General features: G+C 40.1%; 2 protein-coding genes across 4 annotated transcripts; one reads left to right on the forward strand and one right to left on the reverse strand.

Moving 5' to 3' along the window:
• The first annotated feature begins 33 nt into the window (after window positions 1-33).
• On the forward strand, window positions 34-2,774 carry fbxl3l (F-box and leucine-rich repeat protein 3, like). Its single transcript, XM_063876983.1, is given in 7 exon segments — window positions 34-55; window positions 1,070-1,152; window positions 1,395-1,508; window positions 1,683-1,734; window positions 1,737-1,853; window positions 2,132-2,635; window positions 2,638-2,774. Coding segments are annotated over 7 exon segments (1,029 nt in total).
• Window positions 2,775-4,580: 1,806 nt separating this feature from the next.
• Window positions 4,581-21,257, reverse strand: atp10b (ATPase phospholipid transporting 10B). 3 transcript variants are annotated; one of them, XM_063877177.1, is made up of 21 exons: window positions 20,723-21,257; window positions 18,597-18,801; window positions 18,233-18,318; window positions 17,837-17,943; window positions 16,454-16,585; window positions 16,073-16,200; window positions 15,735-15,987; window positions 14,042-14,247; window positions 12,299-12,454; window positions 11,101-11,647; window positions 10,874-10,974; window positions 10,655-10,781; window positions 10,358-10,542; window positions 8,203-8,470; window positions 7,677-7,753; window positions 7,464-7,589; window positions 7,169-7,369; window positions 7,000-7,080; window positions 6,783-6,887; window positions 6,360-6,547; window positions 4,581-5,437 (listed from the first exon to the last, which is right to left on the reverse strand). In XM_063877177.1, the coding sequence occupies exons 1-21, from the start codon at window positions 21,130-21,132 to the stop codon at window positions 5,152-5,154; spliced, it is 3,975 nt and encodes a 1,324-aa protein (XP_063733247.1). In that variant the 5' UTR covers window positions 21,133-21,257; the 3' UTR covers window positions 4,581-5,151. The 3 variants fall into 3 exon arrangements, 1 of the variants encoding a protein (XP_063733247.1); XR_010165218.1 differs by lacking the exon at window positions 4,581-5,437 and having other exon boundaries at window positions 7,177-7,369; XR_010165217.1 differs by lacking the exon at window positions 4,581-5,437 and having other exon boundaries at window positions 7,000-7,104; window positions 7,177-7,369.
• Between the last annotated feature and the right edge of the window lie 1,539 nt (window positions 21,258-22,796).

Here is a 22,796-nt window from a genome sequence, read left to right on the forward strand (position 1 = left end):
CCTATGGACGTTCCCACGCAGCTACGTCACTAAATGGGCGGAGCAACACCTCTGGGTAATATTGCCCTAAATTAGCCCTGTCAGGCTGCATTTACTGAAGGCTGAAGCTGTTTTCATCAATTGTATTGACATACATTTAATCAGTGATGTAAAGTTACTAAGTACATTTTCTCAAGTAATGTGTTTAAACAATTTTCGAGGACTTTTACTTACTATAAGCATTTCAATGTTTTGCTACTTCTATACCCTGCACTACAATTCAAAGGTAAATAGTTACTCATACATTTATTTAAAACCATTAGTTACTTTGCAGATTTGGATTCATGTTGTGAAATATAATTAACACTTAAATAAGACTTGAGGGACAACTGAAGCAGCATTCACAGACAACCCTGCACTATACAAATGCATTAAATGATCTGCATCTTCAATAGCTGTGTTGAACACACTAATGCATACATAACTATCAAAACATATGATTAATCAACTTAAATATCTTCAATATATATCTCCTTTTGTTTTGTCAGACCAGTTACTTGTCGCTCTCAGCATTTACAAGCCCTCTATGCTCAGGAATAGAGGCAACAATGTATTTGTGTTTGTTACCATAGTCTGTTTTGACACACTGGTTTGAAATAACTCCAGGGACATTAAACTTTGTTGCAGCATTGAAACGTTACACGTGTTTCCCTCATGGGGGCACTCAAAACACAGAGCAAACTTGTATCTTTCCACCGTCCAGTTTTGACTGACCTCTACATAACTGTAGAGTTTTGTTTTGACTGACACATAACATTACGCTGGTAATCTTTCTTTCTAAGGATGGCTGCTTTTCCAATCGTCAAGGAAACTAGAGGAATGAGAAGTCTTGTTAGGATGTCAGATATGTCCTGTTTAATTTTGAGGGGATGACTGTAACTTTAAATGTGAAATATGATTTGATTAATATCTGTGTGTTTTTTTAATTTTGTTTTATTAAGCTTACTGTATGAGAATACATTTAGTGCTGACTATAAACTGAACACACAAAATGTATCCCCCTGTTGATGTAGGTCTTTTCTCCATGCAGCAGGGCAGATCCATGCTTCCCCCGCTCATGTGTGTCAAGCTGTCGCTAAAGTGAAGCTGAAGTATGTCAGCTTCAAAGTATGAGTCTTCATTGCTGTCATCCTTTTCTCCTTTCACCTCCTCCCCTTTTACACCAGAGCTGTCTTTACAACAATGTGTGGCCTGCTTAATTCAATCCATCTGCTGCAGTATTGATCATGATGCTTCCTTGGCATAGGTGTAGTTAACACACGTAGGCTGAGATTATTCTTTCCATATCTAATATTGTTGTTTTTCTTTATTTTTAACATAAATGTTGAATCACTGCTTGTGAATCGGGTGGATAGCCGTCAAAATCTGCAGAGGCGGCCTGTGACATCCTCTCCCAGCTGGTGAACTGCAACATTAAGACCCTGGGGTTGATTTCCACAGCACGGCCCAGCTTCATGGATGTTTCTCAGGTAATAGACTTTTCTCTGCTACATACACACATTTCCACCCTTTCATTGCTGCCCTGTTTGTTTTACACAAAAGAGCTGGATTAATGTATATGAAAAGTATATAATAATATGCTGCCCTTTTTTCAAAAATCCTGCACTTATTTGTGTCCTTTATCAACATTGTTTGTCCCTCAGGCCCACTTTGCATCTGCACTGACAGTAGTGTTTGTCAACTCCAAGTCCCTGTCTTCATCGAGATTGATGACACGCTGGTTGACGACCCGTCCTTGAAGGTGCTCGTTGCCACAAACAGCGACACCCTGAAGTTGCTGAAGATCAACAGCTGTCCTCAGGTCTCCCCAGCAGGTCAATGTACTTTGCTTTAACCAGTCAGCACAGCACTCCATAAATAAGTAGAGAGAAAATGTGGAAGTCAATGTGCCTGTCTATGGTTGAAGGACAGGTCAGGGTCACTGTATTATTTAAACAGGCCTCCAGGATGCTTCCTGTTGCATTTCTTAGTCCCTACACAAAACCTTTTTTTTTAGTAAATCTTCTTCAGAATGAAATCATGAGAGTTTTGCTAGTTGTGATGAAAAACTAAGTTGCTATTCAAATGCTCAGACTTCTCCCTCTAACCTCAGGTATCCTGTGGGTTGCGGATCAGTGCCATGGACTCAGTGAGCTGGCGTTAAACTACCATCTCCTGAGCGACAAGCTCCTTCTGGACCTCTCTTCTGAAAAACATGACCATTTGGAGCAGCTGCGCATCGACGTGGTGAGCGAAAACCCTGCGCAGACACAATTTCACACGATCCAAAGAAACAGCTGGGAGGCTTTAGTGCGACACTCACCTATGGTCAACATCTTTATGTACTTCTACCTCTATGAGTTGGAGTTTGAGCCCTTCTTCCGCGACAAGATTCCAGTCACCCACTTATACTTTGGCCGGGCAGTCAGTGAAGAGATGCTGGGCCGCATCATACTGAACTACCCTCGGCTGGTGGAGCTGGTGGTGTGTGCCAACAGTCTTAAACCCCTGGATGAGGAGCTGATCCGTATTGCTGAACGCTGCAAATGCCTTACTGCCATTGGGCTAGGCAAGTGTGAAGTGACATGCAGCGGCTTTGGGGAGCTTGTAAAGATGTGCGGGGCCGGCTGACTCAGCTGTCCATCATGGAAGAGGTGTTGATCCCAGACAACAGCTACAACATGGAGCAGATCCACAGTGAGGTGTCCAAGCACCTGGGCCACATGTGGTTCCCTGATATGATGCCCACCTGGTAGGCTGACATGGAGCCAGAGTGCAGGGAGGCAGTGTGATGGGCACTGTGAGGACGCATGCATCTGTTGTCACTGGTCTTGGCTGGTTTACTAGCGGCAGTACATTTCTGAAGCTGTCACTTTTGTTTACCTGTAGTAGATTTGTGAACATTCAGCTTTCTTTACATGTTTAGATATTTTGATGTAGAACGTTGCTTTTAGTGGCCACTTTCAGTCTGTGGAGAGTATATTGTGGGTTGAGAATTTATTTGATCTCTTTGATGTCAGAAGACAGTAACCTCCTCGCTGAAAAATCTGAAATGTTGACTTTAATTAAATGTATTATCTCAACAGATTACATATTAAGTTAGTTGAAAGTAATGCTATTAAGTTGAACCTAATTTTTTTAATTTAAACTTAATATTATTGCTTTCAACTAACCTAATGAAGTTATCAATCTAAAATCTATTGACACAATATATTTAATTAAAGGAAACGTTTCCATTTTTTCAGTGAACTAGTTGAAACAGTGAATGACCAAATGCCTACTTGTCACATTAGTTTCACAAAAGGCTAATGAAGAAGAATTAGGGGAAAAGAGTGCATTGAGGCTTCCTATTGGCATCAACCAATCACTGTAGGAATTTTTCATCTACCTTCTTGCCTCATATATATGCATGCTGCGCATTAGTTAAACTGTTGACCTGAGAAAATGCGACTTTAATATATCATCATAAACTACAATCCTGTTTACTATAGTTAGTTAAAATATCTGAAGAGCTTGAAATTATTTTTACAACTTATTGAACTTAGCTTTAAATGTCTTAACCATTCGTACTGATTATTCGCTAACAGCTAAATTGATTTTTTGCCAATCAAATTGCCATTTAGAACTAATGTTCAAAGCATAAAGTCTGAGATCTGAGTTTATAAGAGAATAATTATTTTTGAACAAACTAACATTCACATAGATATTGATTAAATATTTTTAAAAAGTTGAGGGGGAAGTTTTGTTGTCACATATTTGTATTGGAAATATGAAGAACATTAAATAAATAAAAGATTTTGAATGATTTACGGTACGGGGTTTTTAAAATGATGAACTCTACTTTTTATTATCAATAAACATGCCTGTTCAAGTGGGATAACTGGTTAAAACAGAATGAGTGTGTGTCTCCACACCGGATGTCTTGAATAAAATCCGTTGTGCCATACTTCTGCTTCTCATGAGATGTTTAATCACTGAATGATGCAAATGTTTTTCTGTGCAAAATAGTTCTGCATGAAACAAAATAGGCGATAGTGCCGCACTGTAAAACCTGATGCCTAAAGAAAGGCTGTAAATATTTGCCTTATTTTTACAATTTAACGCACATATGTGTTAAGGGCTATTATGCATAGTAATAGTGATAGGGTCGCTAAGGTCTAAAATAAGTCTGCTTTATTGTAACAGCTATTTCTCAGTAAATTCTCAGTAGAAAATAATGTTTATTGATAATGTTGTATGTTCTTGTGTCTAAAATATCAAGCCTACAATTGGATTTTTTAATGTCTGTTTTTCTGACTTTGTGACCTTTCTGCAGCTTTTTATTTTCAACACTAGAGAGCAGCAATGATCTAAGTGGATGCAGTGGGACCTTATATAAGCAGAGCTGCTACTGTATAATGAAGTATGCCAATGATAACTCAGCCCTTTTTACAAGTGGATTCGGCTTGTGCACACTCCATTTCCATAAAAAAAGCTTTGTAGCTTAGAAGTCTTTTCTTCTGATTCTTCTGAAAGTACCTTTTGGCAGAATCTGAAATAAGATGACACATACACACTTGAGATAAATAGAATTTGATTGTTCTTATTTGTATTTCACAGCAGATAATTCAGATATCCTAAAACACAACCAGCCACAGGCCCAGCCTACAGTGTAAAGACATTCATTTGTCTATAGTGGCAACTTAATGAAGAATTTGCAAATAACACATGTGTTTGCCTCACTGACAGTATGCATTGTGACTGTTTAGGGTATCTAGGTGAGAGGAATATATTAAACCAGCTATGCATTTAGTTCTGGAAATATGCCATGTTTTTGAGGGGTGGGTGGCATGACTAATTGGGTTACCACTGTGCTCTGAAAACCCATCAGGAAAGTAACAGGCTTATGTGTTCACTATGGCAGCTATGAGGAGAGTACGAGGAAGAAGTCCAAATACCTTTTGTCAATCATTGCACTGATCAATGATTTGTCACAAATTAGAGAGAAAGAGTATTCCTTCCTAATTGCTTTCATGTGAGACCACCCCTAAATTAAACAACTATATATCTACTCATGAGCCAGTTCAGAATATTTCCACTCTTCTTAATAAATTATAATCTCATTCCTTCAATCTGCCAACGAGTCTCTGTTTCTCACATGTGTACAGACCTCTGATAGTTTTCAGTAATGACATTCAGTGTCAAATCATCGGCCATTATATCAGAGGCGGTGGGAGACTGGGGATAAATGTCCGCAGGGGTCTCCAGGGTGGTAGAGTGTGGGGTGGACAGCCTGGAGCGTCTGACCTGTCCGAGGCCCCTGAAGCTCCTCCACTCCTTCATCCACTCGTCCCTCGTGGAGGTGTCCAGCCGGTCCAGTCGTCTGGCTTGCACGAGCGGGGAGGGGGCGATAGAGTTTCTCAGCACGTGAAACATGTACCTGGGGGAGAGAGTGTGGTGGTGAGAAAGTAGGCCAGTGAAAAATATGCGGCCCTTTGATGTAAATCAGAGCATTCCCTCTAAATATCAGCACTTTCAGACGCATCAGCAACCAGGAGGACTGAGCCCAGCTGTAGATCATTCCTGGATGTCACAATCGACATTATTGAATCACAAATCAGCCTAAACCGTCCATAACAACCTCACAAACACATAGCAGTTCATGATCTGCACAAGTCAAATATAATATATATAGTAATTCTGATGTTGACTGGATTTAACATGGTTAGAAAGAGCAATGTTATCCCTTACATAGCCTTTGTGTCGGGACACAGTATTTAAAATCTTTTACTTACTGTAAGTAAAAGCTTGTGAATGTTCAGGTCTAATCATATCCTAACCTATAAAAATAAATCAGAATTTATGGCTTGATAATATATTGTATCATCAATTAATCTCTGTAAAGTAACTTAGGGTTTTAGGGGATTATAAAAATAGTGGAACATTTGATGATTACATTCAAAGTAAAGAAATATTTAATAAATTGTTATTGTCAAACAAATGTTGCTGTTTCTTATTCCTTTATCAATATTGGCTCTCCTCAAATGTATTTCTAGATCCCCCAAAAGAAACAATGGATTAGTAGCTGCTTTTTAAATTAATACTTGATTAGAAAATTCAAAAAGTTTATATTTGTTCTTGTAAATGTAAAGGTGAAACTTTAAAACATTTGACCTTTTTCTCAAAAATAAACAATCAATTGTTAATCAAACAGGAGACAAAAGGGGAAACATAGGAAAACGGGAGGGACGGACACAACCTGCTCATCATATGCTCTCATTACAATACATAACAAGCCCCCCTGTAACAATGATAATGCTTCATTAAATTATTCTCCACAGGGAGGATAGCAGAGATGGTACCTGGGCAGCAGAGCCACCACCGTAGTGATGATGCAGAGAAGGTAGAACATGGGGTCGGCCATCTGGCTCTGGAGGATCAAGTAAGGGTTGGACGGAGGGTTACAGGTGACGCACATGGCGCTGTATGCAAGCGTCACAATGAAATACAACGCCACACTGCCTAGCATGATTACCCAGTGAACCACCGTCTGCAAGACAGGTGCATAAACAGCATTTAGATACATTGATAACCACAGAATGTCAAAAGCCATTAAAAAAGTTTTATTGAATTAATCCAAAATAGATTCATGGATTACTATAAATAATATTATCCGACCATATTATTATTATCATACTGGTTTTAAATGGAGACCTCGGTGTTTCAGCCCACTCAGAATACATACCGTAATCATTTCTAAAGATATCCATCATTGCGGCACTCACCCAGGCTTTGATCTCTATTGACAGATGCAACAGGATGGTAAATAAAGCAATGGTGTTTATAGGAGTTCCAAAGGTAAAAACATCAATGTCGGAATCCTGGTAAGCCTAGAGGAGAAAAAACACATTTAGACAAATGTAAGGCAAGAAGCAGAGAAATAACAGCTGCAACTTTGCAAAATGCTTCATCAAAGACGGAGATTTCTAAAGTTACTCTTACCAAGTATGGGATAAAGAAGCACACCAGACTCTGATAGAACGCATCGAGGATTGACACCCAGAAAGTAGTAAATGTGTATTCCTAAACAAGCACACACAAGTATGTCTGAATGAAAAAAAATACATGAATTAATTGAAGTCGCTGTATACTATTGTGGAGTGTCACTGACCCCTGCACCTTGTCCAGTCCTGTACAGTTCAGGAACCCCAAGCAGCATCTCGGCAGAAAGGTCTTGTTCCATAATCCCAAACATGATCGGCGGCACCGAGGTGAATAAGAGGTTGAAGAAAATCATCAGCCAGTAGTCGATCATGGTAGCTGCGGAGAAGCCGCAGAAGAACTGATACCAGAAGAGTAGGTTCACATAGGCCTGTTGAACACATTGCAGTATGGGTGATTAGAGGAGGAATCCTGACACGATTTCACTTCAGTCATCAGAGCGATTTAGTGGAGACGAGACTCACCACATTCTTATAGAAGAAATAAATGATCATGTTAGCCAGTCGAGTGTAGCACCAGTGTCCATGAACCAGGAGAAGTTTTTTCAGGTGTTTAAAGCGAGATATAGCAAAATCACTCGCCATGACGGCCTGCAGAGGACAGACAGTTCGGACAGTTAGAGTAGTTGAGAAAACAAACTACATTTTCAAAGATATACCTCGGACAGACCTACAGACCTGCATGCCCTCCTGGCCGGATATCCCGACGCCTATATCAGCTGCTTGGATCATGTTTACATCATTTGCACCATCACCTGCAAACACAGAAAGGATGTCAGTGTAGACCTTGATTAGACCTTATAGAAAGACTAGGTATTTCAGCAGGACGCACATTCAATGTAAAGTCTGACATGAAAAAAACCCGTTATATACAGTTTATCTGGACTTCAGTATGACTTTGTATTTATAGATGAGAATCTCGGCACTCTCTTGTCTAATATTCAACAATACATTTCTCAGGAGGTTCAATGACTCAGATAAGAACAAGAGCCTTATAAAAGCTGAAAGAATTACTTGAAGAATGTTTTTTCTTTCCTTCTCATCATTCTTATAGCAGGAAGAGTGCATGTGTTGTACTAATAACAACAAAGTGACACTTGGATGGTAGTTACACTTAAAAGAATAGCAAAAAAATAAAAGATTTCATTGTCAATTAAGATTTATACTGTTTTTATAGTTTACTGTACTTGTGTATTTTTCTTACCAACAGCAAGGGTCATGACCTTGAGTTTCTCCCTGACTACCTTCACCACCCTGCTCTTCTGTAAGGGCGTGACTCTGCAGCAGAGCACGGTACGGCAGTGTTTCGCCAGGTCCACAAAGCGATCCTGCAGGTCTGCCGACAGAGCCATGGTCAGGGTGCGTCCGTCGATCACCAGAGCGATGTCTTGGCTGGTGTCCACATTACGAGGGTCTTCGCTGTACCTTCTCACCTCTTCCAGTGTGCAGTCCAAGATGGATGTGCACTCGAGCTGGAAAACAACATCTCCTTATTTTGATTATCCTATTTAGTGTTAGGAAGCTCTTTAAACAATAACATTTAAGCTTTTTTCTTTTACCCAATCACCTGAGACAAATAATGGGTATTGGAAGGTTGTCCTTTAAAAATAACTCATTTGAAGTACTGTCCAGTTCACACAACGTTTCTAACAACCACCACATTAAACCATTATAAAAAACTACTATTACAAAGTGCAATCTTATTTGACTGAAGAAGAAGAAGAAGAAGAAGAAGAAGAAGAAGAAGAAGAAGAAGAAGAAGAAGAAGAAGAAGAAGAAGAAGAAGAAGAAGAAGAAGAAGAAGAAGAAGAAGAAGACTCTTATAATACAAAAGGCAAAATGCATATAACACATCATAATAATAGGAGCACAGATTATGGCTGGTAAAAGAAATATGATTGTGCTGTTGAGTCATGTCCATGGTCTCTGACTATATGCAATTACGAGGCTTTGGTCCCATCAGACTCATCATTGTTGTGTGTAAATAACTTCAGCCTCTTAGCCAAAAGGAAAAGCAACATGATGAAAAAGAATTGGGTCACATCTTGTTTTTGTATCATTTATCTAACACTGGTTGAATTTCATTAGGTGTGGTGGGTTGATGAGTGTGGGATTGCATCCCTCAGGTGGTCATCGAGTTACAGCGGTAAAAAAAAAGTTCATTACCAATACGAGCAAAGGGGTATTTCCCCTGAGGGTTGGATATTAGACTGGTAATTAGATATGAAAGCAGTAGATATTGTACTGGGGGTATCTCACTCCATTCATCATCAATGACTGGTACCATCTTAAAGGAGCGTGGCAGGCCCTTTGTTCCAGAAAGCTCCCTGTGTATCCGTTAGAGCCTACCGATAATTCCTGTCTATTTGAGGCGTGATGATTAGAGACGGTCAGGATGTTATGAAGGGCCCATCCCTTTGCTACCAGATCTTTAATGACCTCAGAGAAGCAGGGCCCACACCTGACATCTTATCTTTCTTAGATGAAAATCTGACCTTTAGCTGAAATGTAAAAGTTGTCAAAAAGGTTTGGCCATTTAAATAAGAGGGAGACAAGCTCACAGGTAAAACGTCCTGAACTCACTGCTTGGAAAACACGTGATCTATCCTAAATAACACTCAACAAAACACAATGAAACAAGCTGTTTGTGTAATGTGAAATATAAATGTTGTACAATGCCAATGTTCAATAGTATCTGGTGATGCTTGTTCATTTCTAATGCTTAAGGTCTTTACTTTATTTACTTTTGATTCATTAAATTGAAAACTTCATTCACATCTGTCAAATACTCAGACGTTTATTTCGCAGTAATTAAGAATTCAAAGTTTGGTATTTTTTTGTTTAAAAAAAAAAAAATATATATATATATATATATACAAGGACCTGTAATTCAAGCAGGGAAGTAATATTTATCAGTGTACATATTTTTTACTTAACCCTTCTAATATAACATCCTCTAGCCGCCTATTCAGCAAACACAGGACCATGAATGTATCACAGTACCTAACGCACCGCATCTTATATCTCTCTGTGTAAATGATATTTTACTTTATTTTCTAATTCTGACCAAATCGATATCAACTTTTATACAATTATTTTTGTAATTACGAGTAAGAGTAGATCCCCTGGAAATTTAATATTTGCACGACCCCTAAACAAAATCTGTTCTCCCCTGTTTTCAATGATAATGCTATCCTTAGCTATCTGGCTTTTAAAATTATTCTCTAAAATGTCACTTTTCAATTATGTTAAATCTACTGAAACACATTCTAATTGTCATGTAAGAAACACATCATAAATAAAAAATAAATAAAAGTAGCTCTGAGTTGAACAGCCTTCAGTTTAGCCAACCTCCTCACCTTGCTTTTGCAGCTCATGTTAATCACCAGGTCTTCCTCTTCCAGGAGCCTACAGGCGTATCCGATGTTGACAGCTGTCTCCGGCTTGTCACCAGTCAGCACCCACACCTGGATCCCTGCCTCCCGCAGCGCCACCACGGTGTCTGGGACACTCTCTTGCAGACGGTCCTCGATGCCTGTTGCCCCTGCAGGATGACATATATCCAAAGTCAGGCATAACATGGCTTATCACACAGATACACAGTATGTTTTTCAGGTGTTTATCACGTATAATGTGTATTGGTGGATATGTGTTACCTAGCAGGGTGAGTTCTGTCTCTAGCTGCACAGCAGTTTCCATAACCAGCTCCTCTCTGTTGTCTATAGCAGCCAGAGCTCTTTGCCTGCAATCTATCCAACTTTCATAAACCTTTTCACTCACAACCTGCAGCACACAAAACAAAGAGGATGAAACAGAGCTTCTCTGGTTAATGAAAATGATGCTTGTACATTTTTTGTTTATATGTGATTGTGCACCTTCTTCGTGAAGCAAAGTGTGCGCAGCCCCTCTTTAGCATAACAGTCAAGATGATGCTGAGTATCTGCTGCTATATTCTTCTGCTTCCCTCTGAGATGTTCTGAAGATGATATGAAGATATATTCATTAAGCTGTAATTTATGATTGACCCAGAGTATATCTCTATTTACTAGCAAAGGTAAATCATTTAATACATTTGTCTTAATGCACTTTGACAAGCACACACCTGCGTACGGAGTACTGAGTAGCTCCATAATGGCGTAGTCTGCACCTTTAGTGTACAACACACACTCTTTGGTGATTGGGTGCCGCACCAAAACAGACATTCTCTTCCTGTTGAAGTCAAAGGTCAAGGTGTCCAGCACCTCAAACACCAGGTCCTCGCCAGACGGGAGCCTCACCGTCACGCTTTTTGGGGAGCGGGCAAGCAGGGTGAAGCCATATGCCTTGGCTGCATACACCAGGGCTGCCTCATCTGGACTTTCTGCCTCATAAGTCACATTATCTGGGGTCATTGCAGGATCATTGCTATGGGAGGGAGCTTGGAGAGAACAAGTTTGAAGCCCATCAGTATTTCCAGAACCGTCTATTTTTACAGGGGCGTTAAAATAGTCCTCTTCTGGTACAACCGAGTCCTCTGACATGGTGCCGCTTCTTTTGGGCTTGTTCTTCCAGGAGGTGAAAATATGGTGAAGAGAGAAGGGTTTTTTCACCAGATTGGACAAAGTATCCAGAGGGTTGTTTGTCCGACCCGTGCGTGAAAACCCACTTGCCTGACAAAGTGAAGCAAAGAAAACAGAAATGGAAATGCCAAAACACACATATGGTGAAACACTCTTAAAATCTTCCCATTGCTTTCCACTCTGTTTCTTTCTTGTGCTTTTTACCTTTAATTACAAACTCAAGGGAAAAACTCCCATATTTCTCCCATCTGCCAGACTGGAGAACAGCACAGTCAAGGGAAGCGAGTACTAAAATTAATAGGGGCAACCCTGAATGCCCCCGAACATCTCCCTTTACTATGTGACAATTTAGTGAGGACTCTTTACTACTGGGGCTTTAAAGATGAAAGAAATGTTTCACTGACCACCGATAAAAGAACAGAAACTTGAAACGAAACAAAGGGAGAGAACTTTCCAAATTAAACTAAATCTTTAAGGTTAATAGGTAGAATTCAAACTTAATCGTTGTGTGTGTTACTTAATGAATTATGGAGATAACGCTGCGGTATTGGACACTAGTTTTGTAGATCTAATGAATAAAATAATTACTAGATTCCCCGCAAGGTTTCCCAGAAGAATGAATGAACATTTTTTGTAGGTTTGGAGTTTAAATAGAACACATCCTGCATCCACCTTAACCTCCCTCTGACTGTGCCTCCATCTCTACCCCTCATCCACATTTGCAGGAAACCAAGCACTCACCCTCTGTCGCTCAGCTGTTGCCATGGAAACCACCACCGTGTTGCAAATGGCGAGACCCAGAAAGAAGTCCAGGTAAGGATCAGTCTTCCGGCTGCCGCTGCTTTCCAGCCTGCTAATGTGCTGAAGCAACTTCCTGTCTGGAATCACCTCGGTTTCCTATTGGAGTAAGAGTTAATCATTTTTTTAATGAAAAACTAATGTTGATAAACAGTTTCTTGCTCACGCTCAGCTGTCACTGTTTCGACATGACAGGATTGGAAAAGGTTTTTTATTTTTGTACATTTTCCTCCAGTTTTGTTTGTTCATGAGGAAATAGACAGAAGGAAGACAGGAAGAATTCATTCCTACAAACATGATTCTGCTCTGTGAGAGGCACAGCATGAGGAAAACGAGCAGATATAGCCTCCATGCAGCCTTGTTGGAATAAACTCAAGACTTTTTCTGTCCCAGCCTGCATCTCCAAGCTTATGCTCTTTGCCCTGTAGACCAAAATAGACACAGAGCGTACAGTGAACTGTATATCAAGACGGTGATGACTAATCTATAGTGCACGTTTACAGTTTATGTGACATCAGTGGTCTGTGCCAAATGGTGCCCAGCATGACCATATGTCCCGAAAGGGACACAGGGGTTACTTTGGGCCAAAATGGATGTGCTTATCAATGACACCTAGCAGCTCGGCCATCTGCAGCCAGGACTGGGACCATGAGGGCTTTTGACACAAGGATGGGGGAGATTTGGGATAACAAATGATACTTTTTCAGGTATTTAGAGTGGGTATTTGAAATAGAATAGAGATTCAACAAAACTATCAAGCCCTCAAGAGCCCATCTTACAACTATATATTGGTAACACTTATGTTATTAACCAGAATATGATGTGCAGTCAGTTTCACCAATGAATACACAAAGTGTTATCTAAACGTATATTAATAAAATATGGGTGACTTTATTTACAGATCTGAATCTTCCAAGTAACTAAAGTTATCAAATAAAGTACCAGAAAAATATCCAGCTGCCAAGTACCTCCTAATTTTACTACATTTCTTGAGTAAACGATTTGGTTACAGTTTTTAGTCTACATTAATTTCAAATGACCTGAGCTAAATTCACAGAATCATACCTACGATTTTTTAATCTTTTTAATATTGTTAGCCCTGTAATGGACTGTAAACCTGTCCAGGATGTTTCCTGTTCCCTTCTAATGCATGCTGGGAGAAGCTCCAGCCCCATAACTAGTTTAATAAATGGATGGATAGATAAAGTTACATTTCCATAATGACAAATGCATTTTGATAATGATTTTGTGATAAGACATTACCTCAATCAGGACATTGTAATTCATTTTCCCTGTCATTAATACAGAGTGTTAGGATAAGATGTCACAGTAGCCATCTCAGCTTTTTCTCTCTGGGTGTGATTACAGTTGACCAGTTCAAACTATATAAATGCAATGTCATGTTTGATTTTTAGACATTCATTTAAGCTAATAAGTCACAATTATAACAGAGGGCACTTGTTAATCAAGAAGAAAGAGTGTCATTTGTTTGCCCCACTGGGTGGCCTTCAGTCAACAGACAACTTCACCTCCTGCATGAGCAAACAAAAAGCTGACGACCATTTCCCCCCCCGTGGCGACTTCCTGTGACCTGGCATTATAATATCAGGACAGGCAAGACCCGTGACCCTCCCCCACTCTGAATTAAATATCTGCATTTTCTTCCTGACTGAGCCATCATCTTACCAGCGGACTGCTGAAGGCCACATCGCTCGGGGCACTTCCCGTGACCATGCTCTTGTGTCGGTTGTCATAGTGATGTTGCATGTCTTCCAGGCTGGTGTCCTCAGCGTGCAGAGACCATCCCGTCTGAGGGGGTTGAGGTCGCTGGTTGAAGATTACCTCTTCCCCTGACTCTGACTCTGGCCCTTCAAGGACAGCTAAGCGGATTGCTGCAAATCATTTAAAAAAACATGTTGAAGCATACCTTACAGTAAGTACTTTGAATCATATTATGTGGACTGTTAGGTCAAGTCATGATCAAATGCAGAGCCCTGAACCTAAACTGCAGGGTCAAAGGTCTTTAAAGAGCTTACATTACGCTCCAGCACTTATAATGGTCATGTTTGTTTGAAGTGAATATGTCAGCACTTTTCCTGTTGTCATTAGTTTGAATCTTTATGGTTTATTGCACTTAATTGTACGTCGCTTTGGTTAAAAGCAGCAGCTAAATGAAAAGTAATGTTATCTGGATTATACAGCCACATCCAGGTTGAATCAAATCCTCCACAATTACCTTAATTTCATTCTATTGTTTATCATAAATATCAATTCTGTTTCTATTCAGGTCTTAAGTGAGTGCCTGAATGCTTATAAACTCAAACTCAAATCAGAATGTAGCTACGCCGCACAAATATGAAAGCTACACATGTATGTGCCTATGATCAGACACAACACACATACAGGTGAAATAAGAGATAAAATATAGTGATACAAGTCTCATAACTATCCAATGTGTGCCTTAACATAACTCCTATACATTTTGACATGTATTAGGCCATATCAATGTAAATGTAAAAAATGATCTTGGCTCACTTGTGCAAGACAAATAAACAGATAGTAAACAGCAGATCATCATCATAAAATCATGACACAGCACAATTAAGTTTCACCAACCAGGAAGTGCACATCAGGTGAACAGCTGTTAAACAACACAGGATCAAAAGAACACTATGTAATCTGATTAAGGTCTAAAGCCAGGTGAGAAGCCATGTGAGTCAAAAATAAAACAAGACGAGACATTTATTCTCAGACTTTCACTCTCTCCTATAGTCTAGATCAGATAATATAAGATGAGATGTCAACAAAAAAAAAGAGATAATGTCAGAAGAGATAAACACGTATGTTATTGTCTCAGGGGAAATCTGTCAAGGACACATATCTGTAGTTTAGAGAATTTTAAAAAACGTATAATTTTTGTATGCCAACACTTTGCCGTGTCTGAAATTATTTGCAGAATAGACTGAGAATCGGCTCACTAACGTCGATGGAGCAAATAAAAAATGTGGTTAGAGGTTTTACAGGTTTTATGGATTTTAGATATTTTACATTATGTGGTTTACTTTTTTAATTATTCTTATGCAAGGATATTTCAGAAAGAATCCATTGATTTTTTTCATGCTGTGTTCATGCGTTTTTTATTTCATTTCTGTACTCAGGTTTTACTTGCAAATGAGATCGCTATCTTAATGTGACTTCTGGATTAAATAAAGTATAAATAGTCTCACATTTGCATATTCACATACTAATGTCCTATTACAGTAAGTGACATGCTTTCAGTTAGTAATAGTATGCCAATATGTTACAGTTTTTTTAGAAGGCTTACGATAAAAAACAAGTGCTGATTTTCGGTGCATAAAATGTGAGTGTGAAGGTTTACCGTTCTCTTTGTGTGGGTACTCGGTGCCCATGATGGAGCATCTGCGAAACACCATCTTGTTCTCAGTGAGGGTGCCAGTCTTGTCTGAGAAGATGTATTCAATCTGTCCCAGATCCTCCGTGATGTTCAGGGCCTTACACTGTACTCGGCTGTCTGTCTCCTCATCGTACAGATCTGCATCATGAGTGATGAAGAAGATCTGACCAATCTTCACCAACTCTATGGACACGTAGAGGGAGATAGGGATCAGGATCTGGAGGAGAAGAGAGGATAGTTCATTTAGAAATTAAGGAAAACCCAATAAACTCTCTTTCATACATATAGTCAGATTTTTCCACCTGCAGCAGGATGATCATGGTAAAGAACATGTAGAAGCCAGACAGACCGTGGCTTTCCAGATGACCATTGCTGTCTGGGACCAGATAAGGAGGTACACCAGGGAACTCCTCCAGCCATAAGAAGTGACCTGCATGTTCGAGGACAGGGGAATTAATCACAGCAACAAGTGCAGGTATGAAATCTATTTTTGGCACCACACTTTCGCCTGTCTCCTTTCTGTTACCCTTCTGTGTGGTAGGCCTGTGGCTGAAATGGATGAGGTTTATTTTTTATGTTTTTTTAGTTTAAATTAATTGTCCCCTCATACGTATGTAGAAACGTCAATCATTTTCCAACCTGTTTAGGGATTTCAAGGTTAAGTAAATTAATTTATTACTGACCTACTGATCCCATGAAACACATGGAGAGGAGGAGAATGACGCAGAAGATGACGTCTATGTTCAGCTTACGCTCTAGTTTGCTGCGCTTGTATCTTGGCCCATTGTTGTTGAGCATTGACTTGGTTTCATGACCTAAAAACAGGATAAAAAGATGTGGATTTAACTATCATCAGGCACTGCATATGGTCAAGGGGAACCTGATAATTACAGTTTAAAACCTGCTCATGGAGGGTCACCAAATTCAAGGACAAAAACAGGGCACTCCGACACTTAATCCATATCTTCTGTAATATTTCAGGAAAAGTAGGGGAATTTTTATAATACACACATTAAACAAGTTTTGAAGATGTGTATAGTTTCGTCCAGCAGTGGCAGTGGCTCAGTCAGTAGGGGCTTGGACTGGTAATCGTAGGGTCGCCTGTTCAAGTCCCCAAACAGACTTGAAACTAGGAAAGTGGACTGCTACTTGGAGAGGTCCCAGTTCACCTCCTAGGCCCTGCTGTGGTGCCCATGAGCAAGGCACCGGACACCTCCAATCCCCCCTCCCCATTGCTCCCCAGGCGCTGCACAATAGCTGCCCACTGCTCCTAGTACTAGGATGGGTTAAATGCAGAGGACAAATTTCACTGTGTGTGCTCTGCTGTGTGCAAGTATGTGACTAATAAAGAGGGTTTCATCATCAGATTGCATTTATCTAGTTTTACTCATATCAGTCTGCATTTAGGCATTGAAATATGCTTTTCTCATAGCTGATATTTTGAAATATACGTAAACCACGTGTTTCAAACAATAACAATGGCTCTTTTCTAATCTTATCAAGTGTTTCACTGAAAGTAAAACTAAAATGTGTTGCTCCTTGAGGATAAATCCTAAACTGACTTCAATGATTATTTGACTTTTACCTCCAACAGTTCAAACATTTTACTTAAAAAACTAAAATAATTGGTGAATATGCTTTTGTTTATGACAAAATATTTTAAAGCTAATTATCCTTAGTTGTTTGTATTAAGTGCTAATAAATAAATGTTAGCATGCTAAAATGCTTAACGTATCACGCATGTTAGCATGTATGGCATTAAGGCTTAGCTCAAAACCCCACTGTGCCTAATTACAGCTTCACAGTAACACTTTACACTTACCCTTGTTTACTTGACGGTCACAATAAAATTAAAGAAATGTATTGCTCAACACCTAAATTCACTGTTATGTAGGGCAATATAATGCACATAAATGAAACTGAACATTTACATGCTGGGTTGGTCTGTATGCTTAAACAGAAATGTGAAATTATGACCTCAATACTTTTAAAGTCCTGGACCCTGCACAAAAACACTAAAAGATCAAGGTCAAAGCAGGTAAGCTGCTGAAAAATGGAGAATATACCTGCATACACCACAAAGCCAACAGCGTGGTCCGTGTTCTTCACTGTGCATCCTCGCAGCAGCAGACTCTCTATCCCTGCGCCCACCTTCTCCTTATCAGGTTTCTCTCTGCAGCAGGAAAAAGTGAGAAACCTCCTTTGTACTGTCAGATCTTGTTAGATATTCATTACTGCTTATATATTCCTATTAGCAATTCCCCTGCATTACGACTATAGCCGGACAGCATGAGTAGACCAGCTGTAAGAGCTGTGGTGCCCGAGGAAATCGATTATAGTCTATTACAGCCCCAATAATGCCTCTGGTGGCATCACAAAGTGCACCAAGTGGGCTGGAATTAGTTTTGCTCGGCAGCTCTGAAAGGCACAAAGGAACTGTGATCTGTGTATTTGATACTCACACATAACACTTGAAATGATTCAGATTGTTGTTGGGCCTTTCACACACCACAACGCTGTTGAAGCTTTCAGGTTCAAATTCAGGATCCTGGGAAATGAGAGGAGGGAAGACAGTCAGTACAGTTTGAATGGAAACTTTTAAAAAGTAACTAAACCTGTACTTCCAGACGAACGTGATGGTTGTTTGGTATCTACAGGAAAGACATCTGTCCAAAAATACCCTTATAAGATATTTATAAGATGTTGAGGAAGTGTTTTTTGTTTTTTAATGTGTGTTAAAAGTCAATTTAAAAAAAACGAAGGTGAAGAACAAGGGTAAAAGTCAGTGAAGAGAGCAAAGAAATGAAACTAAAAAGTGTTCTTCACCGAGATACAGATGTCAGACACTGCCCTCCTCGGCTTCAGGTTGGTCTCTCCATCCAGGTTGGAAGTCTCTATGTGACACACACCATTGGGGTCTGATGTGTGCAAGAGCAGGAGGTCTGCAGGGACAATCTCATTGGAAACCACCTTGACAAAATCTCCCACTCGCACCTCCTTCCAGCGCCTCTCCGAAAACTTTTTCTCTTTTCTGAAATCAGACATGTCAGATACCAACAGATTATTTCATCAAGTCACACAAGCCCCTGGGTGGCTTTTACATAGATTTTTTGTGTCACATTTATTTACAATATTGGCAGAGTGGGTGTATTTTGTCTATGTTTATACAATCAAATGAAATATTGACTCAATCCTTATGGATACAAAATCACGGCAGCTGCTTAAATTAGAGAATAAACAAAACAACCAAATGAAAAATCAATGCTGTTGTTTTTGGAGAGCGGCCCAGATGTGATTTGTGTGCTTTAGAATAGGGAAACTTTTAGAGGAAGGCACACTGCAGCACACATTATGAGCTGAGGCCATTCCCAGGCATCCCACATGCTTTATGGTTATATACTGCTCATAAAGCTGCCTAACCACCAGTGACAGAGAGCTGCAGGCATGCTGCCCTGCATGTAGGACCTGATGGGTTGGCTGACACATAACACTACACCTCGCCTCAAACAAAGCCAGGAGTAAGGGGGGACTATTTTTAGTATGTCGTGTTTGGATGACCATGACAATTTTAATGATTACCAGGCTGTATAAATATTTTCTCTGCTATTAATGGAAACTCTGTAGTTTCCAGTAATAGCAGAGAATGTGTCAAAAGTGTTAATCACATTACATAAAGCAGCCTACATTTCCTATACTAGACCTAAACATTTCAAAATGTATGTTAATAAACCTACCCATAATTTTATATATGGTGGAATAGGATTATTACATTTCTTGCTGGGGGAGATAAGAAGTTTGAAACTATTCTTATATCTGCAACGTTATGGTTAATATGAAACTAAAGCCAGTTAGCCTAGCTTAACTAAAAGAAAAACTGTGGGACATAATAATAATCATGTTCTGTCAATAATAATTGTTTTGTAAGATACCATAAAGATAATGCACTTTATCACAGACAGTTCACACCTCTGTTGAGACAACATGATGGGTGATATGAGATAAAGGGGAAAGAAAAAGAGAAAGTGAGTGGAAGCCTTAAATGTATTCTTGAGCTTCTTCTGGAAACATTTGTATACTTCAAAGAAATCCCAGCCAATCGATTCTGTTCTAATCTTTACAAGCCCAAAATTAAGCTTCAGCATCCCCACCCAGCGAGCAACAAAGGACCCATGAGAGCCTGCTCGCCACGACTCTACTGCTGTTTATGTGATTGCAGGAGGCAGAAAGGACTAGTGTCCGCTAACTGGCCGCGAGGGACTGGTGCGTTCACGGGAAAGCTGCATCTGGGGTCTCCACCTGCACCCTATCAGCACACACACACACAAACATAAACCCACACACATGAAGCAGGCTTTCCTCCAGCTGAGGCTGCACTTACCAACATCCCTGCTGACTCTTCTGGGAAATTTGAAAGCAAGCAAGCGCTGCCTAATGCTAAACACTTCCAGAGGTTGAATGCCTGAAGATTCATCAATGGAGTTGCCTCCAGTCTCACATCACATCGTTACGAAATCCACATCCCTGCTCTCATTCTACTCCCTAATCACAGCAGCAAAGGGGTTGAAAATGACAGTGTTTATCTACCTTTGTGAATTATTCATTTTTATTCACCAGTAATTCAAAAATATATAACAGCTAACCCTACTGTCTTTGCTGATGCAACACCCACATGAGGATTTCATCAAATGTGCACAATGCTATTGTGAGAGAAATTGTTATGAGGCTCTTCAAAAGAGGAATAATCTCCCACACAGTTTCTATTTCTAAGTCTAAAATTCTCACGCGGTGACTATCTACACACTCACACAGACAGCAACATGCTGGATCATAGGAATCGCACACACAGATGTGGAGGTGCTGTTAATGCACCATGAGTGTTTCCACTTGCCACAGCATGCATGAACAGCACACAGTGTCTATATTTAGGACATGATTATGTGTGAGTTGGTTACCTGCTGTATATGAAGCACAGCGTGTTGTTGAGCTTTCTGTCAGACTGGTACCTCCTGAAGTCCTCCCAGGCGTCCTTCAGGGCTGTCAGAGTAATGATGACACAGATAGGGATCAGCGCTACCTCTGGCTGGAAGGCATTCACTACAGGGACAAAGTTCAGGATGGCCAGGCCAACAAAGTAGATGTTGGCCAGACGGTGAAACTGCTCAAAAAGGTTCATTGGGATGAAGAGGAGAAGGGTGTATTTGGTGGTTTTGATGGCGTTGCCAGGGAAGAAGCGGTTGGGTTGCTTCACCTTCTCCAGGCCCTCATAAGGCAGATTGGACCCCAAGTTGCGGAGGTCCTTCTCCCGCGCCCTCTGACCTCTCAGAGCCTCCCTCACCAGGGCAAGAGGGCTCCTCCACGTCATGGCTGCTTCTTCTTTCCCTCTTTTCAACAACTTTTCCTTCTCATCCTCTCAATACTCACAGTTCCTGTGAGTTTAAGAGACGTTCCTCAGGTCCATTCTCTCCTTAAAAGAGTGTGTGTGCGTATGTGTGAGGCCTAATGCCAGGTTAAATCAAGCGACAGCACACCTAGTCCTTCTCTGAGTCCGCCCCTTTCATTGACCGGTGTGTTTGCATTCCTTGCACTGTCATTGTTGTAGCTGCTCCAACCACTCAGATCTACTATCCTGTCAATCTAAATATAGCAGAATTTTTTAACCAGTTTTAAATTATTTTAAATAATCCTTTTAACTGTAGAATCTTGAGACGGTGACATGCATTGAATAGTTATCAATAAAATACTTAATAATACCATATTGTCCTTGAACACTAAGAAAATAAAAGACACATTGACAATCTTATATTTGCAGGGCAGAAAATTGGTGCAGTGGGTCATAAGGAGATGTGAACTGACAACACAACACTGAGCGGCGCCCAATGACTGCTCGGGGCAAACGTATATGAAGAGTTTACAGAGTGTGAATGAACACAGCAGAGGAAACATACACAACCCCATTCACAAGTATACAGATGGAGAATTCAATCCACAATATTTAAAGACACTAAAGATAATAATTAGATGATTAGTTGACTGATAAATTAATGTGTTAACATGTATGTGTTTGAGAATCTTACATATGATGTATTTAAAAAAACAGCTTCTTGCACAGATGGCATGCATGTCTTATTTTGACATATGCTGTCTTTTCCAGCGCAGGCTGCAGAACCTGTTTAAACAGGCCAAATTATCACTGGGTGACTCATTTATTGTAGTTAAAATCCAGCCAGTAATAGCCTATGGTAATTGGTACTACAGTATTTGTACCTGGTTAGCAGAGAGAGGCATTATTGTGCAAGTGCCTCCAAATGAAGACAGATGGACCTTTATTGTCTTTTTTAACAGATGCCATGCTCAACCTTGCAGGTGATTTATTATCAATCAAAACATTTAATTGATTTCCTGTGTTGTCCTTGAACAGCTGACAGGTTTTTTTTTTAAATCTCTGCTGGGTAGCTCAGCTTGATTTTCCATCCGTTACATTTGTGTAGTGTGGGAGTGGCGTGACGAGACTCACCCTCTCACCCTTCCCAGTCAGCTCTGGCTGGGTTTGGCTTGGCTGGCACGCCGACTGCACAGTGCCGCAGCTGTGAGTGCACACAAACACACACAAAGAAACACACATACACATACACTCACACACACAAAACACACATACACTCCACAGAGCAGAGGTCTGTGCATTCCCAATTACTCCAGTGACATGGAAACACTACAAAGTATAAAGCATCTGCCTTTCGCCCCTCTCTTCCATTTCAACACAAATGCACTTTTTGAAAAGAGGAAAAGAGATAGAGAGACAGAGGGCCAATTTAGCACGACACCATCTGTCTACTGTAGTGGATATTACATCTGTTTAAATGATTGGGAACAGAAATGTAGAGCTGATTTTTACCAATGCATGGAAGAACCTGGAAAAGGTATCACCATGTTGCATATCAGTTTTTACACAACCTTTAAAGTTTTTTTCACAGACCGACATACAGACAGAAACAAACACCATCATCATTTGCAATTTGGGTGTCTTTT

The sequence above is a fragment of the Eleginops maclovinus genome, chromosome 23, assembly GCF_036324505.1.
Source record: "Eleginops maclovinus isolate JMC-PN-2008 ecotype Puerto Natales chromosome 23, JC_Emac_rtc_rv5, whole genome shotgun sequence".
NCBI classification, from domain to species: Eukaryota; Metazoa; Chordata; class Actinopteri; order Perciformes; family Eleginopidae; genus Eleginops; species Eleginops maclovinus.

Excerpts from the sequence above, each read along its gene's own strand:
- atp10b (XM_063877177.1), bottom strand. The coding sequence starts at position 21,132 with ATGACGTGGAGGAGCCCTCTTGCCCTGGTGAGGGAGGCTCTGAGAGGT. Across the intron at positions 16,201-16,453 it reads GTGTTTCATGGGATCAGTAG|GTCACTTCTTATGGCTGGAG; the intron begins GTCAGTAATAAA and ends TCGAACATGCAG. Across the intron at positions 15,988-16,072 it reads CCATGATCATCCTGCTGCAG|ATCCTGATCCCTATCTCCCT; the intron begins GTGGAAAAATCT and ends CTTCTCCTCCAG.